The sequence below is a fragment of the Stegostoma tigrinum genome, chromosome 5 (genome assembly GCF_030684315.1).
Source record: "Stegostoma tigrinum isolate sSteTig4 chromosome 5, sSteTig4.hap1, whole genome shotgun sequence".
NCBI classification, from domain to species: domain Eukaryota; kingdom Metazoa; phylum Chordata; class Chondrichthyes; order Orectolobiformes; family Stegostomatidae; genus Stegostoma; species Stegostoma tigrinum.
This window is the reverse complement of record NC_081358.1, coordinates 71321510-71347570: the sequence shown is the minus strand read 5'-3', so window position 1 is coordinate 71347570 and position 26061 is coordinate 71321510. Positions and strand designations below refer to the sequence as shown.

The 26061-nt window shown below is 41.3% G+C and overlaps 1 protein-coding gene and 1 long non-coding RNA gene across 2 annotated transcripts in view; one reads left to right on the top strand and one right to left on the bottom strand.

The window, feature by feature from the left end:
* LOC125451460 (uncharacterized) overlaps positions 1–26061 on the top strand; it is a 56592-nt gene that overhangs the window by 18834 nt on the left and 11697 nt on the right. Inside the window, exon 3 of the long non-coding RNA XR_009445803.1 lies at positions 22559–22707. This is a non-coding gene — a long non-coding RNA (uncharacterized LOC125451460). The remainder of the gene's footprint in view (positions 1–22558; positions 22708–26061) is intronic.
* LOC125451459 (tyrosine-protein kinase SRK2-like) lies at positions 1267–25316 on the bottom strand. The gene is made up of 8 exons (XM_048528537.2): positions 24743–25316; positions 22828–22949; positions 21251–21414; positions 11130–11295; positions 6093–6251; positions 5789–5967; positions 2030–2186; positions 1267–1943 (listed from the first exon to the last, which is right to left on the bottom strand). The coding sequence occupies exons 1-8, from the start codon at positions 25222–25224 to the stop codon at positions 1750–1752; spliced, it is 1623 nt and encodes a 540-aa protein (XP_048384494.1). The 5' UTR covers positions 25225–25316; the 3' UTR covers positions 1267–1749.

Genomic DNA, 26061 nt, shown 5'->3' with positions numbered 1-26061 from the left:
TATCCTTAGACTTGGGATAGAGTGAGGTGCTGAGGGGTCCATCCCTGATGGAGGTGCGTGTGTCCAAGAATGAAACTGATTTTAAAGAATAATCCATGGTAAGTCGGATGGTGGGATGAAACTTGTTGATATTGCTTGCTAGAGATGGTAGGAACTGCCTATGCTGGAGAATCTGAGATAACAAGGTGCAGAGCTGGATGAACACAGCAGGCCAAGCAGCATCAGAAGAGCAGGAAAGCTGACGTTTCGGGTCTGGATCCTTCTTCAGACTCCAGACTCGAAACATCAGCTTTTCTGCTCCTCTGATGCTGCTTGGCCTGCTGTGTTCATCCAGCTCTATGTCTTGTTATTGGACATTGCTGTCTAGTTGTTTCAGTGATTCCTCGCCAAGAGTCCAAAGGAAGAAAATGTTGTCAATGTATCTGGTGCATTGCATTGGTCAGAGATTCTACACAGCAAATAAGTCTGGTTCAAAATTGTGCATGAAAATGTTGACATATTGCAAATCTGGTCCCCATGGCTGTTCTGTGTGTCTGGACGAAGAACTGGTTAGCAAAGATGAAGATGTTCTGGTTGAGGATGAAGCAGAAAAGTTGGAGAATGGCATCTGGAATTTGGAAGTTGTTGGTATTGAGTACTGAGGCTGTTATAGCGATGCCGTTCCTGTGGGGGATGCTGGTGAGTGCTGAAATACCCATTGTGACAAGGAATGTTCCTCGTTCGACTGATCCGTGAGTGTCGAGTTTCTGTAAGAAATCTATAGTGTTGTGAAAGAAGCTGAGTGTTCTTTGTACAACGGGTTTCAAGATAGCCTCGACTTTGCTGGAGAGGTTCTCACACAGGTTCCCAATGCCTTATACAATGGGATGTTCGGGTGTCCTGGCTTTGTGTATCTTTGGAAGGCAGTGGACGTCCCCTATGTGAGAAGTATGTGGAATGAGAGTGTGTAGGGTACTCCAAAGGACTGGATCAAGAGTCTGTTGAGTTCATGGCTGTGTTCTTTGGTTGGATCAGCAGATAGTTGTCCATAGTGCATAAAACCTTTAGTTATCTCAGGGCAGTGACTTGAAAGAAATTCTTGGATTCACATATTAATCAAATGAAACCTGTATTTCTTTCCTAACTGATTCAAGATTTAACAAGCATCTTAGGTTTGTTCATTACAATTGCACCATTTCTGTGACCCTTTGGTCTTTTACTTATAAAATCTGTGTCTGATGCCACCTCTCTGAAGAAGTAACAAGATTCTAAAAGCTTGTGTTTTCAATTAAAACTCTTGGACTATAACCTGGTGTCGTGTGATTTTTGACCTTGACCACTCCAGTCCAACACCAGCACCTCCACATCATTGCTGTAAATCTCAAAGTTAATCTCCAGTGCCAGACAGTTTGTCTGGAAGAAATTAAAAGTCAGCATCCCATCAAAAAAAGTAATGATGCTGAAATGGACAAATCATAACATTTTCTGGCAAATTTAGTCCACATATATTAGATATATATAACTATTTGAATGGCAGGACCCTGGGTGAGATACTGCACAGCTTTTGAAGGAATAGCTTACTTCAGTCAACAACTTCCATACCTAATGGCATATTTAATAGTCACGAGAAACTATTGCTCAATTTCTATGTATAAAACAATCTATGCAATTAGTTTCATTCATACTACACCATTCAGTCCATTACGTTTTGAAGAATTTTCTCATTTTGTTGGTAACTTTAAATAAATAGTTCTTCCATTTTGAAGATGGTTAGTAGAGAGGATGGTAATTGGTTATGATGAACTCTTCCAACTGTAGTTTCAGTGTTCTAAATGGTGGCCTTTGAGATGGAATTTCATTCCAGCATTGTCTCATAATGTTATAAATGGGTTGTGGACAGCCATTAGGACATGGCATCCTGTAGCCTTGTAGTAGTTCAGATAAGACCACTTTATTTGTCATTCCTGCAAGATCAGAAAATGTCAGTCTCTGTTGAAGTGAATAATGTGAGTCAGTACAATGAAACATAATTATATATTAATACACTTACCAGGATATGGTATCTTCCCATTTGTGATAATCTCAAACAGAACAATACCAAATGACCAGACATCAGATTTCATCGAAGTTTGATTCATACTTGCTACTTCTGGAGCAGTCCACCTAACAGGAAGTTGAGCATCAGGTATGCTACCAGTTGTGGCATTCTGTTATGAAAAGCACGAAACTTTAATAGATTTCTAGCAGTTTCATAAACAAATCTGCATATTTTAATAGCAAATCTAGAATCATAAGAATAATTCAAAAGTACTTGATTATGATAGTGAAATTCATTGAAATATTTATCCCATTTGTAAGGCATTCTCTCTTTTAATGTAGCTTCAAACCATTTATCTTAAATGGCTAAAATTCCTTACGACTTGTGCACTAATAGTTCCCACATTCATTGTACAGAGCTCCAAAGTGGAAGTGTAAAATTTTGATTGCATCTTAAAAATTATCCTTTGTTCTTCACTATGGCAATTTAGTTTGACATATCATTTATGTAGTACAGAAGATTATATGATGTAGGAACAAGAGTATGTCTTATGGCCTTTTGAGCCTGCTCTGTTATTCAACAAGATCATGACTGAATTTCTACGTGAAATAATGTTTCCAGTTCTAGCCCCTGTCCTTGATTTCTTTAAAGTTTAAAAAACTATTCATTTCTGTTTTGAATATTATAATGATTGAACTTTCGTTGTTGTAATGGGCAAAATTTCAAAGATTCCTCACCTTCTGAGTGAAGGAATTTCTTCTCAATTCTCTCCTAAATAGCTGACCCCAAGTTCCAACTCTTCAGCTGGGGGATTTGCCTCTCAGCATATAGGTCATATTAGAGGCTGGTGTGAAGAGAAGGCAATCATATAGGTGCTTTGCAAATTGGCACCTTTGAGGGTGAGACATTTGAAATATTCTTACCAGAGCCTTACTTTGTCAATCGTGACATGTTATAACTTAACTGGGAGCACCTAAGGGACTGAATTGAAAAATGTTCCATTTCCTAGTTTAAGAGCACATAGCTGAGAACTAAGGAAAGAGAAATTATTGATTTGAAGCAGAAAACCATAAACTAATTTGAAACCATTCGATCACCAGGTGAAACAAAATATAACATTCAAATTATAACAACAATGTACAAATGCAGTTTTAAATATGAGTTAAGTAATTCAAGCAACAATACTAGTCTTCGCCTGCATGCCTACTTCTTCAACCGGGAACCCAACCCTCCTTCCACTGACCCCTTCACCCGCTTCCAACACAAGTCCTCCTCCTGGACACCACCCCCAGGCCTCCTACCCTCCCTCGACCTCTTCATCTCCAACTGCCGTCGAGACATTAACCGCCTCAACCTCTCCACCCCTCTCACCCACTCCAACCTCTCCCCCGCAGAACGGGCAGCCCTCCGCTCCCTCTGCTCCAACCCCAACCTCACCATCAAACCCGCAGACAAGGGTGACGCAGTGGTAGTATGGCGTACTGACCTCTACATCGCCGAGGCCAGACGCCAACTCTCCGACACCACCTCCTACCGCCTCCTCGATCATGACCCCACACCCGAGCACCAAACCATCATCTCCAACACCATTCATGACCTCATCACCTCAGGGGACCTCCCACCCACAGCCTCCAACCTCATTGTTCCCCAACCCCGCACGGCCCGTTTCTATCTCCTTCCCAAAATCCACAAACCTGCCTGCCCTGGTCGACCCATCGTCTCAGCCTGCTCCTGCCCCACCGAACTCATCTCCACCTATCTGGACTCCATTTTCTCCCCTTTGGTCCAGGAACTCCCCACCTATGTCCGTGACACCACCCACGCCCTCCACCTCCTCCAGGGCTTCCAATTCCCTGGCCCCCAACACCTCATATTCACCATGGACGTCCAGTCCCTGTACACCTGCATTCCGCATGGAGATGGCCTCAAGGCCCTCCGCTTCTTCCTGTCCCGCAGGCCCGACCAGGCCCCCTCCACCGACACTCTCATCCGCCTAGCGGAACTCGTCCTCACACTCAACAACTTCTCTTTTGACTCCTCCCACTTCCTACAGACTAAGGGGGTGGCCATGGGCACCCGCATGGGCCCCAGCTATGCCTGCCTCTTTGTAGGTTACGTGGAACAGTCCATCTTCCGCACCTACACAGGCCCCAAACCCCACCTCTTCCTCCGGTACATTGATGACTGTATCGGCGCCGCCTCTTGCTCCCCAGAGGAGCTCGAACAGTTCATCCACTTCACCAACACCTTCCACCCCAACCTTCAGTTCACCTGGGCCATATCCAGCACATCCCTCACCTTCCTGGACCTCTCAGTCTCCATCTCAGGCAACCAGCTTGTAACTGATGTCCATTTCAAGCCCACCGACTCCCACAGCTACCTAGAATACACCTCCTCCCACCCACCCTCCTGCAAAAATTCCATCCCCTATTCCCAATTCCTCCGCCTCCGCCGCATCTGCTCCCACGATAAGACATTCCACTCCCGCACATCCCAGATGTCCAAGTTCTTTAAGGACCGCAACTTCCCCCCCACGGTGATTGAGAACGCCCTTGACCGCGTCTCCCGCATTTCCCGCGACACATCCCTCACACCCCGCCCCCGCCACAACCGCCCCAAGAGGATCCCCCTCGTTCTCACACACCACCCTACCAACCTCCGGATACAACGCATTATCCTCCGACACTTCCGCCATTTACAATCCGACCCCACCACCCAAGACATTTTTCCATCCCCACCCCTGTCTGCTTTCCGGAGAGACCACTCTCTCCGTGACTCCCTTGTTCGCTCCACACTGCCCTCCAACCCCACCACACCCGGCACCTTCCCCTGCAACCGCAGGAAATGCTACACTTGTCCCCACACCTCCTCCCTCACCCCCATCCCAGGCCCCAAGATGACATTCCACATTAAGCAGAGGTTCACCTGCACATCTGCCAATGTGGTATACTGCATCCACTGTACCCGGTGCGGCTTTCTCTACATTGGGGAAACCAAGCGGAGGCTTGGGGACCGCTTTGCAGAACACCTCCGCTCAGTTCGCAACAAACAACTGCACCTCCCAGTCGCAAACCATTTCCACTCCCCCTCCCATTCTCTTGATGACATGTCCATCATGGGCCTCCTGCACTGCCACAATGATGCCACCCGAAGGTTGCAGGAACAGCAACTCATATTCCGCCTGGGAACCCTGCAGCCATATGGTATCAATGTGGACTTCACCAGTTTCAAAATCTCCCCTTCCCCCACTGCATCCCTAAACCAGCCCAGTTCATCCCCTCCCCCCACTGCACCACACAACCAGCCCAGCTCTTCCCCCCCACCCACTGCATCCCAAAACCAGTCCAACCTGTCTCTGCCTCCCTAACCGGTTCTTCCTCTCACCCATCCCTTCCTCCCACCCCAAGCTGCACCCCCAGCTACCTACTAACCTCATCCCACCTCCTTGACCTGTCCGTCTTCCCTGGACTGACCTATCCCCTCCCTACCTCCCCACCCACACCTTCTCCACCTATCTTCTTTACTCTCCATCTTCGGTCCGCCTCCCCCTCTCTCCCTATTTATTCCAGTTCCCTCCCCCCATCCCCCTCTCTGATGAAGGGTCTAGGCCCGAAACGTCAGCTTTTGTGCTCCTGAGATGCTGCTTGGCCTGCTGTGTTCATCCAGCCTCACATTTTATTATCTAACAATATTAGTTGAGGTTGATTGACAGCAAATAAGCTGAAAGCACTGCTAAGTTCTTCCTCATAATTTTAAGACACAAATATATACCTGAAGCAATCTAGTAAGTCCAAAGTCTGAAATTTTGCAAACAATATTGTCTCCCACAAGAACATTTCTTGCTGCTAAGTCCCGATGAATATATTGTTTGGATTCAAGATACAACATTCCAGCAGCAATCTGAATTGCCATTTCAATTAATTGCGCAATTGTAAAACATCCTTCAGATTCTGTGAAAAGATACATACAGTTGTCAAACATACCATAAAACAATTACTTGAATATAATATCAAAACGCAACAGTTGCTCTGGTCAGTGACCTGAAAATCTGTTTAGCTTTAAACCAAACACTCACCCCTCAAATAATTCAAAAGATCTCCATGTATCATCAATTCAGTGACAATGAAGAAAGGTTGCTTTCTGGTGCATACAGCATAGAGAGGAATCAGATTCTCATGTTGGAAGTTCTTCATAATTTGTGCTTCTTTCAGAAAATTGCTGGAGTCTTTAACTTCTGCAGGTACATAAATTGATTCAGCAAACATAATTTACAATACAAATGAAACACTACTGCTCAAAGTGATGATGCAGTTGAATAATTCTCCCTAGAAAACTACAGGACTGACAAATTAGCACAAAAGAAAAGTGGAGACAACAGTGGCAGGTCAACTCATAGTCCAGCAAAATGTGGGTGAGAGTTTGGATTAGGAGGGGGAATCCCAACAAGTGTGATATTAAGTCCTCCTTATAAAGTAGCAATGTATTGCTGTACTTGCCTCTCCCAATGAGATAACAACAAGTTAGGACACAGATGATTGAAAGTATAACATTTTCATAACTGAGAAGGCACAGGTCACATATACAAAAGTTAAGTAGACCATCTTTCTTGGCTTGTCCTACGCATATTTATTGTCAGACATAACTTCAGCACACCACAATACAAACTTGAACCTCTAGAGATTGTTATTGAAACTACTCATTGATAATTTACAATGAAGGCATGCAATCAATATCCCAATGCAAATCCATTAAAATTTACAGGTGATCCCAAAGCTATGGGAGGCAACAAAATTAGTGCAGCAAGCTTAAAAATTATGTGCTGTAAATTTTGATCCAACGGCATATGAATTTTCAGCGCTGTGAGTGCTGTTTTACCTCCAAAATGCACTTGATTGCAGTGTGCACATTTGTGGAACTAGAAACATAGCAACATCGAGCCAAGGGTAGGCCATCCAACACATTGAGTCTGCTCTGTCATTCATTCGATTGCAGCTGAACATCTACCTGAATACCATAGTCCCTTACTATCGCCATGTTCCAAAATGTCATTAATTTCCAGAAAGCAGAGATTTCTGGTTTGAAAATTCAATGATTGAACTATTACAGACTTCAATGTCGAGAATTCTAAAGATATGCACTGTCTTACTGGAAAAATTCCTCCTCTGCCCTGTTTTATATGGCCTTTCTCTTATTCTGAGATGATGCCCCCTGATTCAAGAGTGAAATATTCTATTTATATTCACCCTGTCAGATCCTGTAACAATTTTGTAAGTTTAAATTAATTTATCTCTCCATTTTCAAAACTTCAGAGAATATAGACCTAGTCTCCCTAAACTCTCCTCATAATGACAGTTCAGCATCCCAGGAACTAATATGGTGAACCTCCATTGTACTCCAACTGTGACAAGTATATCCCGACTTGGATAAAGGAGCCAAAGCCACGGACAATGCTTCAGATGTCATCTTACCAAGGCTTCACACAAATGCAACAAGATAGCTTTTCTTCTGTACTCAAATCATCTTGCAAAGAAGGCCAACATTTCATTTGCATTTCTAATTACTTGCTGTAACTGCATGTTAAATATAATTGATTCATGAACAAGGATATCCAGGTCTCTTCGTTACCTACACTTCCCAACCATTTAAGAAATAGTTTGACCCTCTGTTTTTCCTACCAAAGTGAATAATGTCACACTTATTCACATTATTATCCATCTGTCATTTTCTAACCAGTTCACTTAGTCTGTCCAAGTAGTCTTGAAGCCATCTTGTAAATTCCTCACAAATTATAACCTCATCAGTTTGGTGTTATCAGCAAATTTGAAAATAACACAACTGGTCCTCACATCCAAACCATTTATCTAGACTGTGTACAATTGTGGACCAAGCACTGGTCCTTGTGGTACATTCCCAAGGCAGCTTGCCATTGTGAGTATGATCCATTTATTCCTACTTTCTGCTTTTTGTCTGTTAACTAATTCTCAATCTATGTTAGCATTTTTCCGCGAGTCACATGCTGTCTAATTTTATTTATTGGCCTCTCCTGTGGGTTTGGAACCTACCATTTGGATTCTATAAAGTTAGTGGAATAAAAAACTAGTCTAACAGAGCTATGTAAACATTGTCCTTTGTCACAAAAATGCATTTGGTTTCTTTAGAAACAAAATTTGCTGGTTTAGCCTACATGCAACTCCAGATCTTTAACGACAACTCCAGTCTTAATGACTACCGCTCAATGGCTCTGACCTCCATCATCATGAAGAGCTTCAAGAGACTGGTTGTGGTGCACATCAGCTCTAGTTTCCTAACTTGACTCAAGCTCCTATAATTTGCCTCCCAATGCAACAGGTCCACGGCGGACACCATTTCTCTTGCCCTGCACTCATCCCTGGAACATCTGGACAACAAGGAAACCTATGTCAGACTCCTGTTCATCAACTATACCTCCACCTTCAACACAGGATGTTGATTCAGGAATAGTGAGGTTATGATGACAAAAATCTAAGTCAGGGTGATGAGTGGCTTAGAGGGGAATTTGAAAGTAGTGGTGTTCCCATGTATCTGCTGCCCTTGTCCTTCCAGGTGGAAATGGTCATGGGCTTAGAAGGTGCTGTCTGAGAATCTTTGGTGAATTTCTGTAACGCATCTTGTAGATAGTACACACCACTGCTGCTGAATGCCAGTGGTGGAGAGAGTGAACGCTTGTGGATGTGTGCCAATCAAGCAGGCTGCTTTGTCCTGGATGATGTCAAGTTTCTTGAGTGTTGTTGGAGCTTCACCTATCCAACCAAGTGGGAAGTATTCCATCACACTCCTGTCTTGTCCCTTGTAAATGACGGACAGATTATGGGCAGTAAGGAGGTGAGTCACTCACCACTGTATTCCTAGCCTCTGACCTGCTCTTGTAGCCACTGCATTCATGTGATAGGCCCAGTTTTGTTCCTGGTCAATGGTAACCCCATGGGTGCTGATAGTGGGGGATGGTAACACCAATGAATGTCAAGTGGCAGTAATTAGATTGTTACTGATCGTGATGGTTGTGGCCTGGCATTTATGTGGCGTGGATGTTACTTGCGACTTGTCAGCCCAAGCCTGGATATTGTCCAGATCTTGTTGTATGCGGACATTGACTGATTCAGTGTCTGAGGAGTCATAAAAGATACTGAACATTGCGTAATCATCAGCAACCATCTCCACTACTGACCACCAGAGAGTTTGCCACGTGACACACACATTGATTCCAATTTTGTGAGGGCTCCTTGATGCCACACCTGGTCAAATGGGGTCTTGGTGTCAAGGGCTGTCACTCTCACCTCACCTGTGGAACATTGAGCTCTTTCTTCTGGAATACTGTGTCCAGTTCTGGTCGCGCAGTTATTGGAAGGATATGAAGCCAGGGAGGGGTTCAGAAGAGATTTATGACAATATTGCTGGAAATGGAAGACTTGAATTATAAGGCGAGTCTAAATAGGTTGGGGCTTTTTTCACTGGAGCATAGGAGGTTGAAAGGTGACCTTGTAGAAGTTTATAAACCCATGAGGGGTACAGAAAGGTACACTTTTGAGGTGAGAGGAGACTGATTTAAAAAGACATGAGAACATATATTTTACACAGAGGGTGGTTTACGTGTGGAATGACCTTCGTGAAGAAGTTGTGAATGAACGTACAGTTACAACATTTAAAAGTTATTTGGATAAGTGCATGAATAGGAAAGGTTTGGAGGGATATGGCCCAGGAGCAGGCAGGTGGGACTAGTTTAGTTCTGGATTATGTTCGGCATGGACTTATTGGACTGAAGGGTTTGTTTCTGTGCTGTATGACTCTATGACCATTATCTCCTCCAGACTGGTCTCAAAACTCCAGGACCTTGATCTTGGCTCCACCCTCTGCAACTGGATCCTCAGCTTCCTGACCCACAGGCCACAAACAATTGAGATAGAAAACTGCATCTCCTCCACAATAACCTTGAACACTGGAGCACTGTCCCCTTCCCCAACCACCGCCTCCCCTCGCCATGGATGCATTCACAGACCTCTACTGTACTTCCTGTACACCCACGACTGTATAGCCAAATTCCCCATGAACGCCATCTACAAGTTTGCTAGCAACTCCACTGTGGTAGCATGGATATCTAACATAGACAAGTCAGAATATAGAAAGGTGATAGAGGGCTTGGTAACGTGGCGCAATGAGAACAACCTCTCTCTCAATGTCAGCAAAACTAAAGAACTGCTCATTAACTTCAGAAATAAAGGAGGAGAAACATCCTCATCTACATCAACGGAGCCAAGGTTGAGAGGGTCAAGAGTGTCAAGCTCCTCGGAGCGACGATAACCAGCACCCTGTCCTGGACTTCCAATGTAGAAGCGATGATCAAGAAAGCACAACAATACCTCTTCTTCCTCAGGCAGTTTAGGAAATTCAGAATGTCCATAAGGTCCCTCACTGACTTTACCAGATGCACCATTGAAAGCATATTGTCCAGGTGCATAAGAGCCTGGCATGGCAACTGCTCTGCCCAGGACTGTGAGAAAGTCCAGAAGATGGTGTGCACAGCCCAGACCATCATGGAAGCCAACCTTCCAAATGGACTCCATTTGCACAAACACCTATCACACCCCGGCAATGCTCTCCTGCAGACTCTTCTATCAGGAAGAAGATACAGAAGCCTGAACACAAGCACCAGCAGGTTCAGGAACAGCTTCTTCCTGGCTGTTATTAGACTGATGAATGGACTCTCTGACTTCAAATAATGTTGATCTTACCTAGCACACGCCCTATGCTGTGTAAATTGTACGCCTCTGTTTAAGTTTCTTTTCACCCTATAATCTGTATGTCATTACTATGTTCTGCCTGTACTGCTCTTAAATAAAGCTTTTCAATGTACTTAGGTACACCTGGCAATAAATAAATCATATCAAATACATCAAATCTGCAACACTGTTTGTGCCTCTTAACTGATCTCTGAAAAGGCTAATCGAGCAATTCAGGTAGGTCCAAGGCATTTAGGGATGGGCAATAAATGTTTGTCTAGCTAGTGCTGTCCATATTCAATGCGTGAATGAAAACTAATATATCAAATAAAATAAATGTTGTTAAATAATATGCTCACCTTCTTTCAGCATTTTAATTGCAACAGGTACGTTGTCATTCCAGATGGCTTTCCACACTTCTCCATAATTACCAGATCCTATGCACTTTACCAAAGTGAATTCTTCCTTTGGTCTTTCCCATTTGTCCACTGTGTTGTATGATAAGTGACGAAGAGATGGCTTTTTCTGTTTATAAATAATTCTTGATTCAGACAAAATAAGTAATAGTCTAAATAGAATATTTGAGGCTATTGTTTGCTCGGTAAAGACCTTCTGAAACATCTAGCCTGTTCCACTGAACTGTAATATTTTGGGTAGTTATGGCAACCACCCAAAAAAAAACACAGATAGAAGTTTGCAGAAACAAATCTGAGAAATTCCTCTTCTCTCCATTCTATTTTCCAAGACCATTTTATGGAACATAAAAAAGGAAAAGGCCATTTGGCCCACAAAGCCTGTACCCATAGTTAAATGTGATCATGGCTGAACTCTGAACTAACTTTATAAATTTAGCCTTTACACTTAACATTACTTATTGTACTCATAAAAATCTAACAATGTCAGTTTTACAATTGACGGTTTATCTCGCCTTAATTGCTAAAAAAAAATTCTGGAGGCACTGAGCAGGTCTGGCAGTATCTGTGGGGAGAGAAATAGAGTTAATATTTCAAGTTTGGTTTGAGTCTTCTTCACAACTGAATAACACTAATTGCTATTCACTGAAGAGTATTTCAAAATTTTGCCACCATTTAGATCATAAGAACAAAAGGATTAGAAACAGTATTAGGCAATTTAACTTCCTGAGCCTGCTCCACATTTGATATGATCATGGCTAATCTCATCTTGGCCTCAACTTCTCTTTCCTGCCCACTTGGTATAACCCTTTAACACATTACTCTTTAATGAGTAGTCTATCTCCTGCTTAGAATTATTCAGTGTCAAAGCATCCACCACATTCTTTGACAGTGAATTCCACAGATTTGTGACCTTTTGAGAGAAGTAATTTCTCCTCACCTGTATTTTAAATCTTACATTCCTTATTCTAAACTGAAGACTTTTCTTTGCAGTTTTCCCTAAAGAGAAGACATCCTTTCTACACCTACTTTGTCAATCCCCTTCAGCGCCTTATAAGCCTCAAGTTGGTCTTCTCTCATTCTTTTGAACTCTAGGCCCAGGCTGCTCAATCCCTCTTCATAAGAATGTGTGAAGAATTGTTTCCAGTTTTTCACTCCTCCACGGTCTGCTCCAAGTTTTAGGCTACCTCCCCTGCTAAAACTTCTGAATTTTTGGATATGGTTTCTCCCAATTTACATTATCTATCGTCCATCATAGTTTGATAACTTCAACCTAAGACATCCCTGTGAATGGTAGAAGCAAAACTGTTGAATATTTTTTAAGGCAGGATTGACAGATTCTTGTTAACCAAGTAGGTCAAAGGTTATCTGAGGTGAGGGAGAATGCAATTACCATCAGGTCAGCCATGATCTTATTGAATGACGAAGCAGGCTCAACGATTTGAATGACCTACTTCTGTTCCTAATTTGTGCATTTATAGGTAATTTGTAAATTCCAGGAAATATAACACTGGTTTCTTTTACCTCTCCTTACAGTATGACAATTGCTAGAATTGTCTACAGGCTGAATTTTACCAAAGATTTGTTGTCAATTTCAGCAAGTGTTATGGATGGTTTCTCTCCGAGAGCTCCAGTGTATTATCTCAAGTAATTCTCACAGTTTGCCACATTGTCTGTGCACTATGTTTCTACGCTGCCCCACTTGTGCTATTTGGAAAATGCCAGCAGCACAGGTTCATAGCACTACTGGGATCTTTTGGGATTTATGTTGCTGATGCCACATGAGGCATAAGATGAGACATAAGGTCCTCACTCCACATGAGGACAGAATCCTTGATTTAGTGGGAGATGATAGAGACTGCATATGTGGTGATGTCAAAGCCTCCATGTCCTGGCAACCAAATTAGAATCATTTTCAACGGCTGTGCTGTTCTCCTGATACTGCCATTGTGAAAATATTTTAATACGCCCAAACTTCTACCCCTTTTTCACAACTTATTCTCTCTTTTGTCTCTTGGAGGCCCTAGTGGTAGCTCAATCACCTCTGCCCTGATGAGAGTAGCCCTCTCTCCTCTCATCATTTCCTCCACCCTGAAGAAAATGTCACAGATCTCCAAGAGGAAGCACCAACTAGGCTGTGTCTTGCAACCTGCAGTAAATAATTTACTGCTACCTTGGTTGGCATGTTAGCTTGATTAGAATCAGGAGCACATGCTGCTGAGCAGATTACTACAGTGTCTCTGCAGCTGATCAAGGAAGAAACATGCCAGTAGCCTAATTCTGAATGAATGGCATCTGCAAGCTTGCTGATGACACCACCATGGCTTAATGGATATCAAACAATGAAGAGTCAGAGTACAGAAGGGAGGTAGAAAGCTTGGTGTCATTGTGCAATAATAACAAACTCTCTTTCAATGTCGGCAAAACAAAAGAACTGATCATTGACTTCAGGAAGAAAGGAGTTGAACACACCCCCCAGCTACATCAACGGAGTGGGCGTTGACAGCATCAAGGTCCTAGGAGCGATGATAATTGCCAACCTGTCCTTGACTTTCAATGTAGATACAACGATCAAGAAGCACAACAACACCTCTTCTTCCTCAGGCAGCTTAGGAAATCCGGCATGTCCATAAGGACACTCATCAACTTTTACAGATGCACCATAGAATGCATACTATCCTGGTGCATAATAGCCTAACATAGCAACTGTTCTGCCCAAGACCGCCATAAACTATCGAAGGTTGTGAGTGTAGCACAGACCATCATGGAAGGCACCTCACATCCATGGACTTCACCTACACTTCCTGTTGCTGCGGAAAAGCTGTCAACATCATCAAAGACCCCTTGCACTCCGGTAATGCTCTCCTACAACCTTTTCCATCAGGCAGAAAATATAGGAGCTTGAACACAGGCACAAACAGGTTCAAGAACAACTTCTTCCTTGCCATTATTAGACTGACGAATGGACTGTCTAACTTCAAATACTGCTGATCTTGTTAATGTTGATCTTGCTTCACACACCTCCTGTGCAGTGTAACCTGCATGCCTCACTCTACCTAAGCACCCTATGATCTGTACGTCCTTGCTTACTGTGATCTGCCTGTACTGCTTGCAAACAAAGCTTTTCACTGCACCTAGGCACACGTGACAATAAATCAAATCAGTCAGTCAGATCACTGGCACTCAGAGGTCAGTTGGAAACCAGGCTCCAGGTAGCAGAGCAACCAATGGTATCAGTCTTTTACAATTTTATCCAAGTGTAGAGGTAGATGCAGGAATAGCAGGCAGGTTTGTTGAAGTGATAGCTATTCTTTCTGTAATGCACACATTAGCATGAAATTTTGTCATGCATGAATAAGGGAGAATTGGACATTTTGCAAACCTCCACTCTTTTGCTGCCTTAACTTTTATTAAACATGAACCTCTTTGAAATATCGTTGCATTAAGCTGCATTTACAGCTGTGTTTCTACAGGAGATGCTAGTTTCAGCAAAATCAAAACAGTTCCAGTCAGAGAAAGATGACTTCATGCAACACTGGGCCATTGACTGAGGTCAACAAAGACCTCCTGACTATCTTGTTTTGGATGATACTGCTATACTGTAGGATGCTGAAACTTCTGATCCTCATGTTCTTTATTCACACAATCTTGCAGCTGTCATGGATCTTCATTATCCATCTATAGCGTTGTTGCATTCTCCAGTTGTTTAGAACAGAAATTCTGAGGGTCAAGAAATGATGGCAACGCCAAGACATACAATGCTATGGGCCACGTGCTGGGAAATGGGAGTGGAATAGTTAGGTTGTTTTTGACCAGCACAAACTTGATGGGCTGAAGAGCCTTTATCTGTGTTGTAGACCTCTACGACAATGACAAAGAGTCTATGAAGGCCTGTACATAACCCTCATAGATACCTGATGTGGAAGGGCCATCCTGTGACACATCGATATCCAGTGGAAGAAAGTATTGCATTGCACACAAATGAACAGCATAATATGGCACTCTGACCTTCACCTCTGGAGAGAATATAATGCCACTGTCCCTATCTCATCTATATGGCATTCTGTGGAATACAAGTGACAGTGGATTCCCTGCATCTTTGCCACATCATAGGGCCATCAACAGTTGTAACTCCTACAGTTGGGGTCACATCACAGATCCATTTTGCTTCGATCTCCAATACCAACTGACTTTATGTCATTGGAAATTTGGCTGTGTAATTTCATATTTCATCACCCAACTAAATGAAAACAGTGAATGATGGAGGGCTTGAAACAGATCCTTGCAGGAAACTACTAGTCCTGCCAAACTGAATACTTGTTTTTGAGTCAAGAGATCACACTGTCTCTGAATTCTCTGAAGTGTTTGTTTGTGGTAAGTGGTGATGGCAGACCCCACCAGAAACGTGTCCAATTTTTGCTTCATGAAACTCAGACTGAAAGCCTGTGGCCAGCAGTGTCCCACAGGGATCAGTACTGGGTCTACTTTAGTTTGTCATTTGTATAGAGATTTTGGATGAGAATATAGGAGGCATCATTAGTAATTTCATGGATGAAGCCAAAATTGGTGGAATAGTGTACAGTGAAGTAAGTTATTTATGATTACCTTCTTGATCAGTTAGGTCAAAAGGCTGAGGAGTTTCAGGCAGATTTTAATTTGAATAAATGTGAATAAAACAAACAAGGGCAGGACTTATACAACAGTAGGGTCCTAGGTAGTGTCGTAGAATGGACAGACCTAAGGGTTCACGTACACAATTCTTTGAAATATGCATCACAGGTAGATAGATTGGTTAGGAAGTTGCTTAACACATTTATCTTCAGCGAGTTTTGAGAAGATTTGTAGCTCAGGTTGAGGTTCTGGATGTGAGTTTGCTCGCTGAGCTGGAATGTTCATTTTCAAACGTTTCGTCACCATTCTAGGTAACATCATCAGTGAGCCTCCGACGAAGCGCTGGTGTTATGTCCCGCTTTCTATTTATCTGGTTAGGTTTCCTTGGGTTGGTGATGACATCACCAACGCGGGAAATGACATTCCCTGAACAGGAAATGACATCACCAACGTGGGAATTGACATTTCGTGAACAGGAAATGACATCACCAATGCGTGAAATTACATCACCAACCCAAGGAAACCTAACCAGATAAATAGAAAGTGGGACATAACACCAGGTCTTCGTCAGAGGCTCACTGATGATGTTACCTAGAATGGTGACGAAACGTCTGAAAACTAAACTTCCAGCTCAGCGAGCAAATTCACCTCCAGAACACTTATCTTCACTGCTCAGACCTTTGAGAATAGGTGTTGGGATCATGTTGAGATTGTATAGGATGTTGCTGGGGCGTCTTCTGGAGCACTGTGTGTAGTTCTGGTCACCCTGGTGTAGGAAGAATATTATTAGGCTACAGAGATTTCAGAAAAGATTTGCCAGGATGTTGTCAGGAATGGAGAGTTTAAAAAAATACATCAGACTGGGAGTTTTTACTTTGGAACTTGGGAGCTTGAGGAATGACATTATGGAGATTTATAAAATCATGAGGGGTACAGATAAGGTGAATTAGCAAACGGTATTTCCCTCAGGTGGGGGAGTTCAGAACTAGGGGACATATTTTCAAGGTAAGAGGAGAAAGATTTAATAAAGGAGGGGAAACTTTTTAACACAGAAAGTGGTTAGTCTGAGGAATGAACTGCTGGAAAAAGTGGTGGATGCGGGTACAGTTACAACATTTAAAGGACATTTAGATCTACACATGATTTGGAAAGGTTTGGAGGGATATGGGCCAAAACACAGGCAGATACAGCTAGTTTATTTGAAACATAGTTAGCGTGGACTAGTTCAACCAAAGCTGGATGGCTCTCTGACTGTATAAATCAGCATTTGTGACCCTGCACCACTTAATTGGAAGATAATGTCAGGTGAAACCTATTGATAACGTCTACTGAAAGGATTGACTGGATAGCATAGCTAGTCCATTGTTTTTGTGATTTTATAAACTTCAACCCTATGTAAATACCTCTCTAAAGTGTAAAGTCCAACCTTCTTATTCTACTTTGATAATTATGCTTAACTCAGGGAATTAGTCTTGTGACTCTTTATCTTTTCCATAGCCTCAATAACATCTACAATATAAGGTGATGAAGATCAGATACAAAAATCCAGGTGATGCTTGAAAAAGGCTTGTGAAAGTACAGAAAAAATATGCTTCTTATAATCAATTTTGCTGTGAGTACAAGCAAATTACCTTTTTGTTTTAGCAATCACTTTATGGAATTGCTCACAAACTTTTAAATATGCAGATAATAGGAAATTGTAATCTCCTTTCTTCTCCATTGTCCATTTTTTTTAATTTGAAGCATGAATGAATGTTGTGCATTTTCTTTCCTTAATGCAGAACACTGCACTTATCCCAGTTGTGTACCATGTAATGAGTTCAATCTCAAACACATTAAGATCTGCCTGATGGAGGTGAGTATGGTTCACTGTTGGAAAATCTTCAAATGATTACACACAGGAAATAATTTGATTATGTTCATAAGAAATATGAGCAAGAGTATGCCCCTTCAGCTGTCTCATTCTACATTCAATGACACATTGCCTGAGCTGATGTGTGGCTTTAACTCTGTTTCCCTGCATACTCCTCCCTTCCCAATACCCAATGAGAATACGCTCAATCTTGTCAAATTTTCCTCATAACATAGCCTCCTCAACCTGGGTATAAACATAATAAACCTTCTCTGAATTGGCTCAATGAAAATATACCCTCATTAAATATGGAGATCAACACGGCATATCGCATTCTGGGTGCAGCCTTGCCAATGCCCTGAACAGTTACTGACTTAACCTATCGACCGACTCTCTTTGCAGATTCTGTATCCTCCTCACAACTTGTTTCCCAAACTATGTTTGTATTATCAGCAAATTTGGACACAGTACATTTGATTCTTTCAACTCAGTTGTTAACGTAATTCATTAATAATTGAGGCTCCGACACTGATCAATTAATTAGTTTGCCAATCTGAAAATGACTCATTTATCCTCTGTTTTCTGCATAACCAATCCTCAATGTTAGCCTAACTAGCCTACAGCTAAATTGAAGCTTAATTATGTGATCTGCAAACACCCAGCTAAAATGTTGAGGGGAACCTGGTCAAGGAAAGAGTGGCTATTCAGAGTCATTTAATGGCCAACCACCTATAAATAGGATGGAGGGAAAATTTTCACTCCTCTGGAACAGAACATCCTGCCTCTGTGAGCTGCTGGCCATTAAGAGCCTGACTGTTTTCTCTCCAGTACCAGTACTGTTAGTGGGAGAACATTGGCCACTTGTCAGCAGCCCACTCAGGTGACAGGGAGTGAGCTGCAGTGGGTCAAAAATTTGTAAGTGTTTAGTGATCAGCAAGGTGAGTAGGGGCCAGAGTTTGAGAGACCAAGGTGGTGGGGACTTTTACAGGGTTTGGGGGGGCTAGTGAGTTTTTGGTGGGGAGGGTGTAGTTGGTACATGGTGCTTGCACAAGGAGGAGAAATTGTGCTCTCCAATAAGTCTTTCAAGGGAGAATTAACTCTCTCCACAACAGGCTAGCACAAGGAAAGTTGTTATTCTAGATTCCACTTTATATGGACCTTTCCAGTTGCCAGTTTAATCTTGGCAGTGGCAGGATGAGGTTCTCAAGTAGGTATCAATCGCTACTTAAGGGTTTGAGCTTGTTCACTAGTAGGTGGTCCACCTGATACCATCCCCGCTGGTCGTAAAATTTGGTTGGTCAGAGCCGGCAGATATGCAGTGGCAATCAGCTTGTAGAATGTAACAAGAAACGTATGACTTCCAACTCACATGAATTGGCCTCTGTTTTCTGTTTCCTTCCTTTCTTGAATAAAGATGTTATATTTGTGATTTTTCAATCAACTGGTACATCACAAAACTCTAATATATCTATCTTTAAGATCCTAAGATGCAGACTATCAGCTACAGTGGACTTGTCAATCTTTTATTACATCAGCTTTTTGATTACTTTTTCTATAGTGATCATAATTGTTTTAAGTTCCTCCCTTTTGTGTTTTGAGTTTCTACTATTTTTTAGAATTCTTTTCATGGCTTGTGGTATGAATAAAATGTTTTTCCAAGTCTGTAATTTCTTTGTTTCCCATTATTAACTCCCTAGTCTCATCTTCTCTGGGACCAACAATGACTTTAGTTATCCTTTCTCCTTGTACACATTTGTGAAAGCTTTTACTGTCTGTGACAACTCTCTCCAGGAGTAACTCAGCTTATCTCATTCCTCTAGCTGTACTTAGTAACACTACAATTGCTTTTCTCTCTTATCCAATTTTGCAAAATATGATTGGACTTCTGATACATTGATGGTGTCTTTGGTGATGCTTCCCTGCACTTCTCTGGAGTTGGAAAAATTAATCAATTGTGTTTCCAATTCCATCCTTTATTCACGTTCAACTGACCCATCACCGACTTTTTCCTTCCCTTTCTTGGCTTCATTATTTCCATTTCTGTGACACGCTGTCCATCGATATCCACTACAAATACCCCTGCAGTTACTGTGACTACACCTTCCAAAACACTGTGCATCCTGCAAGGATTCTATTCCATTCTCCCAGTCTCTCTGTTTCTCTCGCATCTGTTCTGATGAGCTCACCTTTCACCCTGTAGCCTTTCACATGCCTCTGACATGACCACCTTGCTCATCAACCAAGCATTTCCCACTAAATGGTTGAGAGGACTCTTTGCCTCATCTCCCACACATCTGCCCTCACCCTTTCCACACCACTGCATTTAAAAGATCATCCTCTGCTATTTCTACCAGTTCCAGCAAACTCATCATCTTCTCCCTCTCAGTAACCATTCCACATGACATTCCATGAAACTTTGGTCCATTCCTTCATCACTTCTAACACTCCTCACTTAGTCATGGCACATTCCCATACAATTGCAGCAAGACTAACACTTCCTCATTCGCTATCCTCTGCATTGTCCAAACGCACCCTCCAGGTTAAGCAGCATTTCACTTGTATTTCTTTCAATCTAGTCTATTGTATTTACTGTTAACAAGTACCCTTTATATTGCTGAAATCAAACACGGGTTGTGTGACTGCTTTATTGAAATCCTCCACACTGCCACTAGGAATGGCTATGGCCTTATAAATCTTTGCCATTTCAATAAGCCACCTTGCGTTCATGCAACAATGTTCCAATGTTGCACAACATAAGCTTGAAGAACAATACCTCTTTTTGTGCTTAGGCACTTTACAGCCTCGAGATGTCATTTTTGAATTCAATTGCTTCAGAAACTTACTGCATTATGTCTGTTCTCCATTTTCCTTAATATCTCTCCTCCGTCCCCTCTACAGTCTTGTTTTGTGACTGTTTACTTTGTTCTAAATATCGATGACCCATTCCCTCCCTATCACACTTTAATTTCCATCTAATTTATGTCTCTTTCTCTCTTCCTCCTCTTTTAACAGGCCTTTGTCATTTGCACTGGACATCTGCATCTGTCAAAAGTATAAAAAGAGCAAATTTTCCAACAACTTTCAGTTCTCAAGAAGAGTCATACTGGGTTTGAAATATTAACTCTGTTTCTTCCTCCACAGATGCTGCTAAACCTGCTGTGTTTCTCCAGCAGCCTCTGTGTTTGTACTCAATCTCTGCACTGCTTGTTTTTAGCTCATGCTGTGGCTAAATTTGCAGATTTATTTTTCAGCTCTCATTATAAATTTAACACACAAAAAAAATCATTCCTTAGTATTCCCTGTGCTAGTTTCTGCTGTTAACAAACAACAGCCAAAGTGGTGTCACCAAACTTGATCGATCAAGATAGCTCGGACTTGAATGTACATGCCAATTCCAGCCGGATGGTACATTGTTACTTGATGCTCCAGTGGGATCATAACTGGAATGGATGATAAGATTGGTATTATTTTCCAAAAAATTCTGGGGCTAAGGTGTTAAGCATCCTATGGTTTTGTCATTTCTTCATAGCCCTGAGAGAACTGAAAGAACAGTATTTTAATATTCTATACAAATAATTTGAATGTATTTCACTTTTGTACTTACTCTTTTGCTGGGTCTGTTTAATCTAGTAGTGCATTGTATTGTATAATGTTTATAATGTTCAATCAGCTCATGAATGCTGCCAAAATCTGCATCTTCTGTTACGTAATAGCGACCATTCTCTTTTTGCAAAATCACAACATGAATGATTGATTCTCCATTTTTCACTGAAACAAAATGATGGTAATAATTAGTTATCAAATTTGATTATTGTCAATTTTTCGGTTGTAATTGATACAAATGTCAATGCCAGAGAAACACTGAGTGCCAATTTTCATTTCCCTTATCTGGAAATAACAATATAGTTGTGCTAATCTCAAAAAGACTTACTACGCTATTGATACCAATAAAGAATTCTAAACAATTTTGAAAGGGTGTGATTGAAGATTCAAAAGTCAGAATCATGCTCAGCTTTATAGATTTTCAACTTAATACCAACACAAATTGCTCAAATCAAGGAATTTCAAAGCAACATTCCCTTAGGACTGGTGCAATATTGACCAGGAACATTTCTGAAGTTGCTCTTGCAAAAGCATTGGGACATCATCAGAAATCCACCAGAAATCCCAATTACGGAATCACTGGCCTAGAAATTACTGACTTCTTTGCCCACTTTATGGACTTAGAAATACTGACCTAAGAATCTGTATAGCACCAGTATGTTTGCCACCTGTTAACTTGATAGAGACTTCTCTGTAAGTGTCCAGGGTACATACTTCAATAGGCATTAGATCCTTCAATTTACATTAATGTTTTTGAGGCTCTCTTTGGAAAATTTATTTAAAACTAGAATTTTGATGGGAGTTGGTTAGTTCAGTTAGCTAGACTGCTAGCATATAATTCAGAATGATATCATGTGGTTGAGTTTGATTCTTGTTGCGGCTGATATGGGCTTGCAACTTGCTTCCTTGTCCTGTCCCTATGAGTACAAAGAGATGATAAACCACCAATAAGAACTGCCAAGGAAACAGCTCAGAATGAATCATCAGCAGACAATGAGTCTATATTCAGGCAGAGCTCATACACCATACTAACTTGGCTAAAGTATATTTTAGAAACAAATAGGAAATAATCATATATATACAGATTTCAGACGTACACCATGAAAACATATGGAATATAAAAATTACTACACATATAGAAAAAATCACCGCACTATATTGCAAACAATACCAACTCTATTCATGAATTTAAATCAGTAATCAAATCACGTGATTCAAATGGCGAACATAACTATTTTGGGCTTGTGTTCGTGTCTTAATGCTATATCAAAATCATTGATTAACTTGTTTTTGTTTTGTTTTGTTTCAGTTTTCTTAAAATAAACTGGCTGGGCTAGCATTTATCACCCTTGAGAAGGTTGTCCATGCATTGTAGATAGACCCACAATTCTGTTCGGAATTCCAGAATTTTGACCTAGCATCAGCGAAGGAACAGTGATTTATTTCCAATTCAGAATGGTAAGTGGCTTGGAGGGGAACTTGCATGTGGTGGTGTTCCATGTAAATACTGTCTTCATCCTTATGGATGGTAGTGGTCTAATTTTTACTCTATTTATAGTCTGTTTGTAGATTTCTTACCTGACAGTACATATGAGCCCTGAATGGTCTCACTTTTGCGGACAAGAAACATGTCAACAAATTGCTTAGAAGAGAGGAGATGGTTTTCTGCTTCAAACCTGGTCATTTTTCCACAGTACCAGCTAGAATTGCAATGAGTATGACATTAATTAGGCTATAAAAGATTTAACTTATCATTTTGTCATGCAACAGTTTACTACAAAGTTATATTATTCATTAATATGTTAGCTCTCTGCATAATTTGCATTTTTCAGCACACTGATGAATTTACAAAAACCTACAATTTGCAACTTGCACCAATATGAAAGTTGTCCAGAAGTTTTAACGATAAAGATATTTCATTTCACTTAAGACAAGACATAGAATAAGGCCATTAGACCTGAAACACAACTTCACACCCTGGAAATTTGCAAACATATTGGTGTGAAATTTATCTTTAAAATATATTACCTATTTCCTGTCTTTACCAATAATCCCTGCACTCCAGTACTATTCAAAAAATAGTCAATACTCTCTTGAAAGCATCAACTGAACCTGTCTCGATTACATTTTTGGTAGTACATTCCAAACTGTAACTACGTGCTGAGTGAAAAAGTTCTCACATCGTCCTTGCTTCATTTGCACGTCTTTAAACCTATGTCCTCTTTCTCATGTTTCCTATCTATTCTTCCAACCTGCTCATAATTTTGAAAACCTTCATTAGATATCCTCTTTGCCTTCTTTTCTCCAGTGAGAACAGTTCTAACTTCTTTAATCAATTCTCATAACTGAAGTTTCTTATTCTTTGTTCCTTTCTTGTAAATCATTATTGCAGGTTCTTCAATGCATGCCCATCCTTTGAATAATGTGGCACCTACATCTGTACATAATACTTCATCTGAGGTTTAACAAGTGTCCTGTACATGTTCAACATCACCTCCTTGCTCATGTACTTTAATAAAGCTGAGGACATTGTAAGCTTTATTTGCTGCCACCTTCAATGATCTGCACCCATATACAGGTTCCTTTTCTCCACCGGTCGCTTTAGAGTTTCACCCCTTATTTTACATTGCCTTACACTGTTCTTCTAACCAAATTGTGGATCACCTTGCACTTCTGTATACTGAACCTCATCTGCCACCTCTCTGCCCACTCCACCAACTTGTTAAAATCCTTTCAGAGTTTCACACTATTATTCTCATAGTTTACAATTCTTCAAAGTTTAGTGCCTTCTGCAAAATTTAAAATTATCCTCTGCACAGCAAATTCCTAATCATCAATACAGACAAATATATATTGAAAAGCAAGAGTTCAAGTATCAATCCCCAGGAAACTTCACTACAAACCTTCCTCCAGCCAGAAAATAAAATCCATTAACCATTACTCTATCACTCAGCCATTTTTTTTATAAATCTATCGTGCCACTGTTCCTTTCATACCATGATCTAGAACTTTCCTCAAGTTTGTTATGAGTCACTGTATCGAATGCTGTCTGCAAATTCATATATACCATGTTGTAAAGACTACCCTCAATATCCGTTTCCATTACTTCTTCAAAAAGCTCCACCAAATTAGTTAACCATGATTTCTCCTTTAGAATCTATACTGACTTTTCCTAACCAACCCATGTTTTGCCATGAGACTTTCGATTGTTTCTAAAAGTTTTCGCACCACTGAAGTTACCTAATTGGTCTATAATTACCAGGATTCGCCTTACAGCATGTTTGAACAAGGCAGTGCGGAGGAAGGTGCTTGTAAGCAAGGGTAGGTGGTGCCTTTCTGTGTGACACCCTCCCCCTTTCTTGATGCCAGGATCCTCAATCAGGCACAGAGTGCCCATGAGTGAAGGGATCCCTAGTATCCCAATTACGTGACCAAAATCCTAACCCCTGTTTCCAAACTGTTCCCATTGATTTTCATGCGGTTGAATACTCACGGTTCTCCCTCCAAGCTCCTCTCTTTTGCGAGTATTTCGACAGGCACAAACCCAGAGCAGGGTTTTTTTTGTTTGTATGAACATTTACAAACTTGCTGAGCGAGCCACCAGTCCCCTGTTTTGCTGAGGATCTCTAGGCGCTCTCCTTTTTTCACACTCAGCTCCTCACGGCCCCTCGCCATATAATCAAATTGCACTACGTGAATCTCCGCGGAATGTGGAGCTTCATTCTTGCAAAGCCCCTCGTCTCCTCTAGCAGCGCATGAACTTGAAAAACCACGACATGCATTTTGTACATTCTGCTGAACAGCGATCGCCGCCGGGAGAGGTAAAGACCTCGCTTCATGAGTGAACACTCCAACTTCAGGGCCGTCATTTGTGTTGTGGATTGTCAATCCTTGTGGCTTTGCATTTCTGCCATCCTCCGAGGTGGTGTTTGAAGTCGCAGAATTGCTGAAAGGACAACAGCATAGAACTTCCATAGCGCTGATGCAAGACTCAAAATAATTGCTTGCTTTGCAGAACTGTTCTTATGCCCATGTAAGCAGTGCATTTTAGCGAGTGGAAGTTTAAGTTCGAGGTGAGGAAGTGCTTTTAAATCAAATGGGGAATTCCTTGTGGGTTTATAAACATTTCGGATGTCGTAATTTTCCATTAAAACATTCTTTGCGCACATCAATTAAGATAATTTTTGAAAAGTAGAAAACTTAACGTACATTTAATATTGCAGCACAGAAGAATTAAATAGCAAGTTGATAAAATGTAATAAATTGTATGAGTTTCTCTTCCTTTACACCACTTTGTTCACGTTTAAAAACTGAAAAGACAGACAAAAGAGATATTTTTAAAGAATATTATGCCCGTTCCCTAGGTGGCACAATGTTCAGACTGGCCTTAAATTAACTGTCATGCTCCGATCTCAACAGACAGGAGCCAAATTTATATCTTTAAATTTTAGTCATATATTGGCTGTAAGATTCTCATTCAAACTCCAGGTGCCAAATGGTCGAGTATATCTGTTTTCGTTGGTTTCACAGATGGCTAGCGATGGAAATCCTTCCTGCTTTTCAATATCAATGGCCGTTCTACTGTACTCCGTATGCTATGTTTGGAACGCTAAACCCTAGAAATTCAAGAACATGGAAGGGCTCCTTCACTCTCCCCTCTGTAGCCTAAGCCCGATGTTAAACTTGATGAGCATGTCTGCAATCTATTGAAGGCAACTTGACTGCAAAAAGACTGATATCACATAGATCACCTGTAACTGCTTGAAAAGATCCAATGTTAGAAGATCATAAGGCAGTGATCACAGGCAGAGT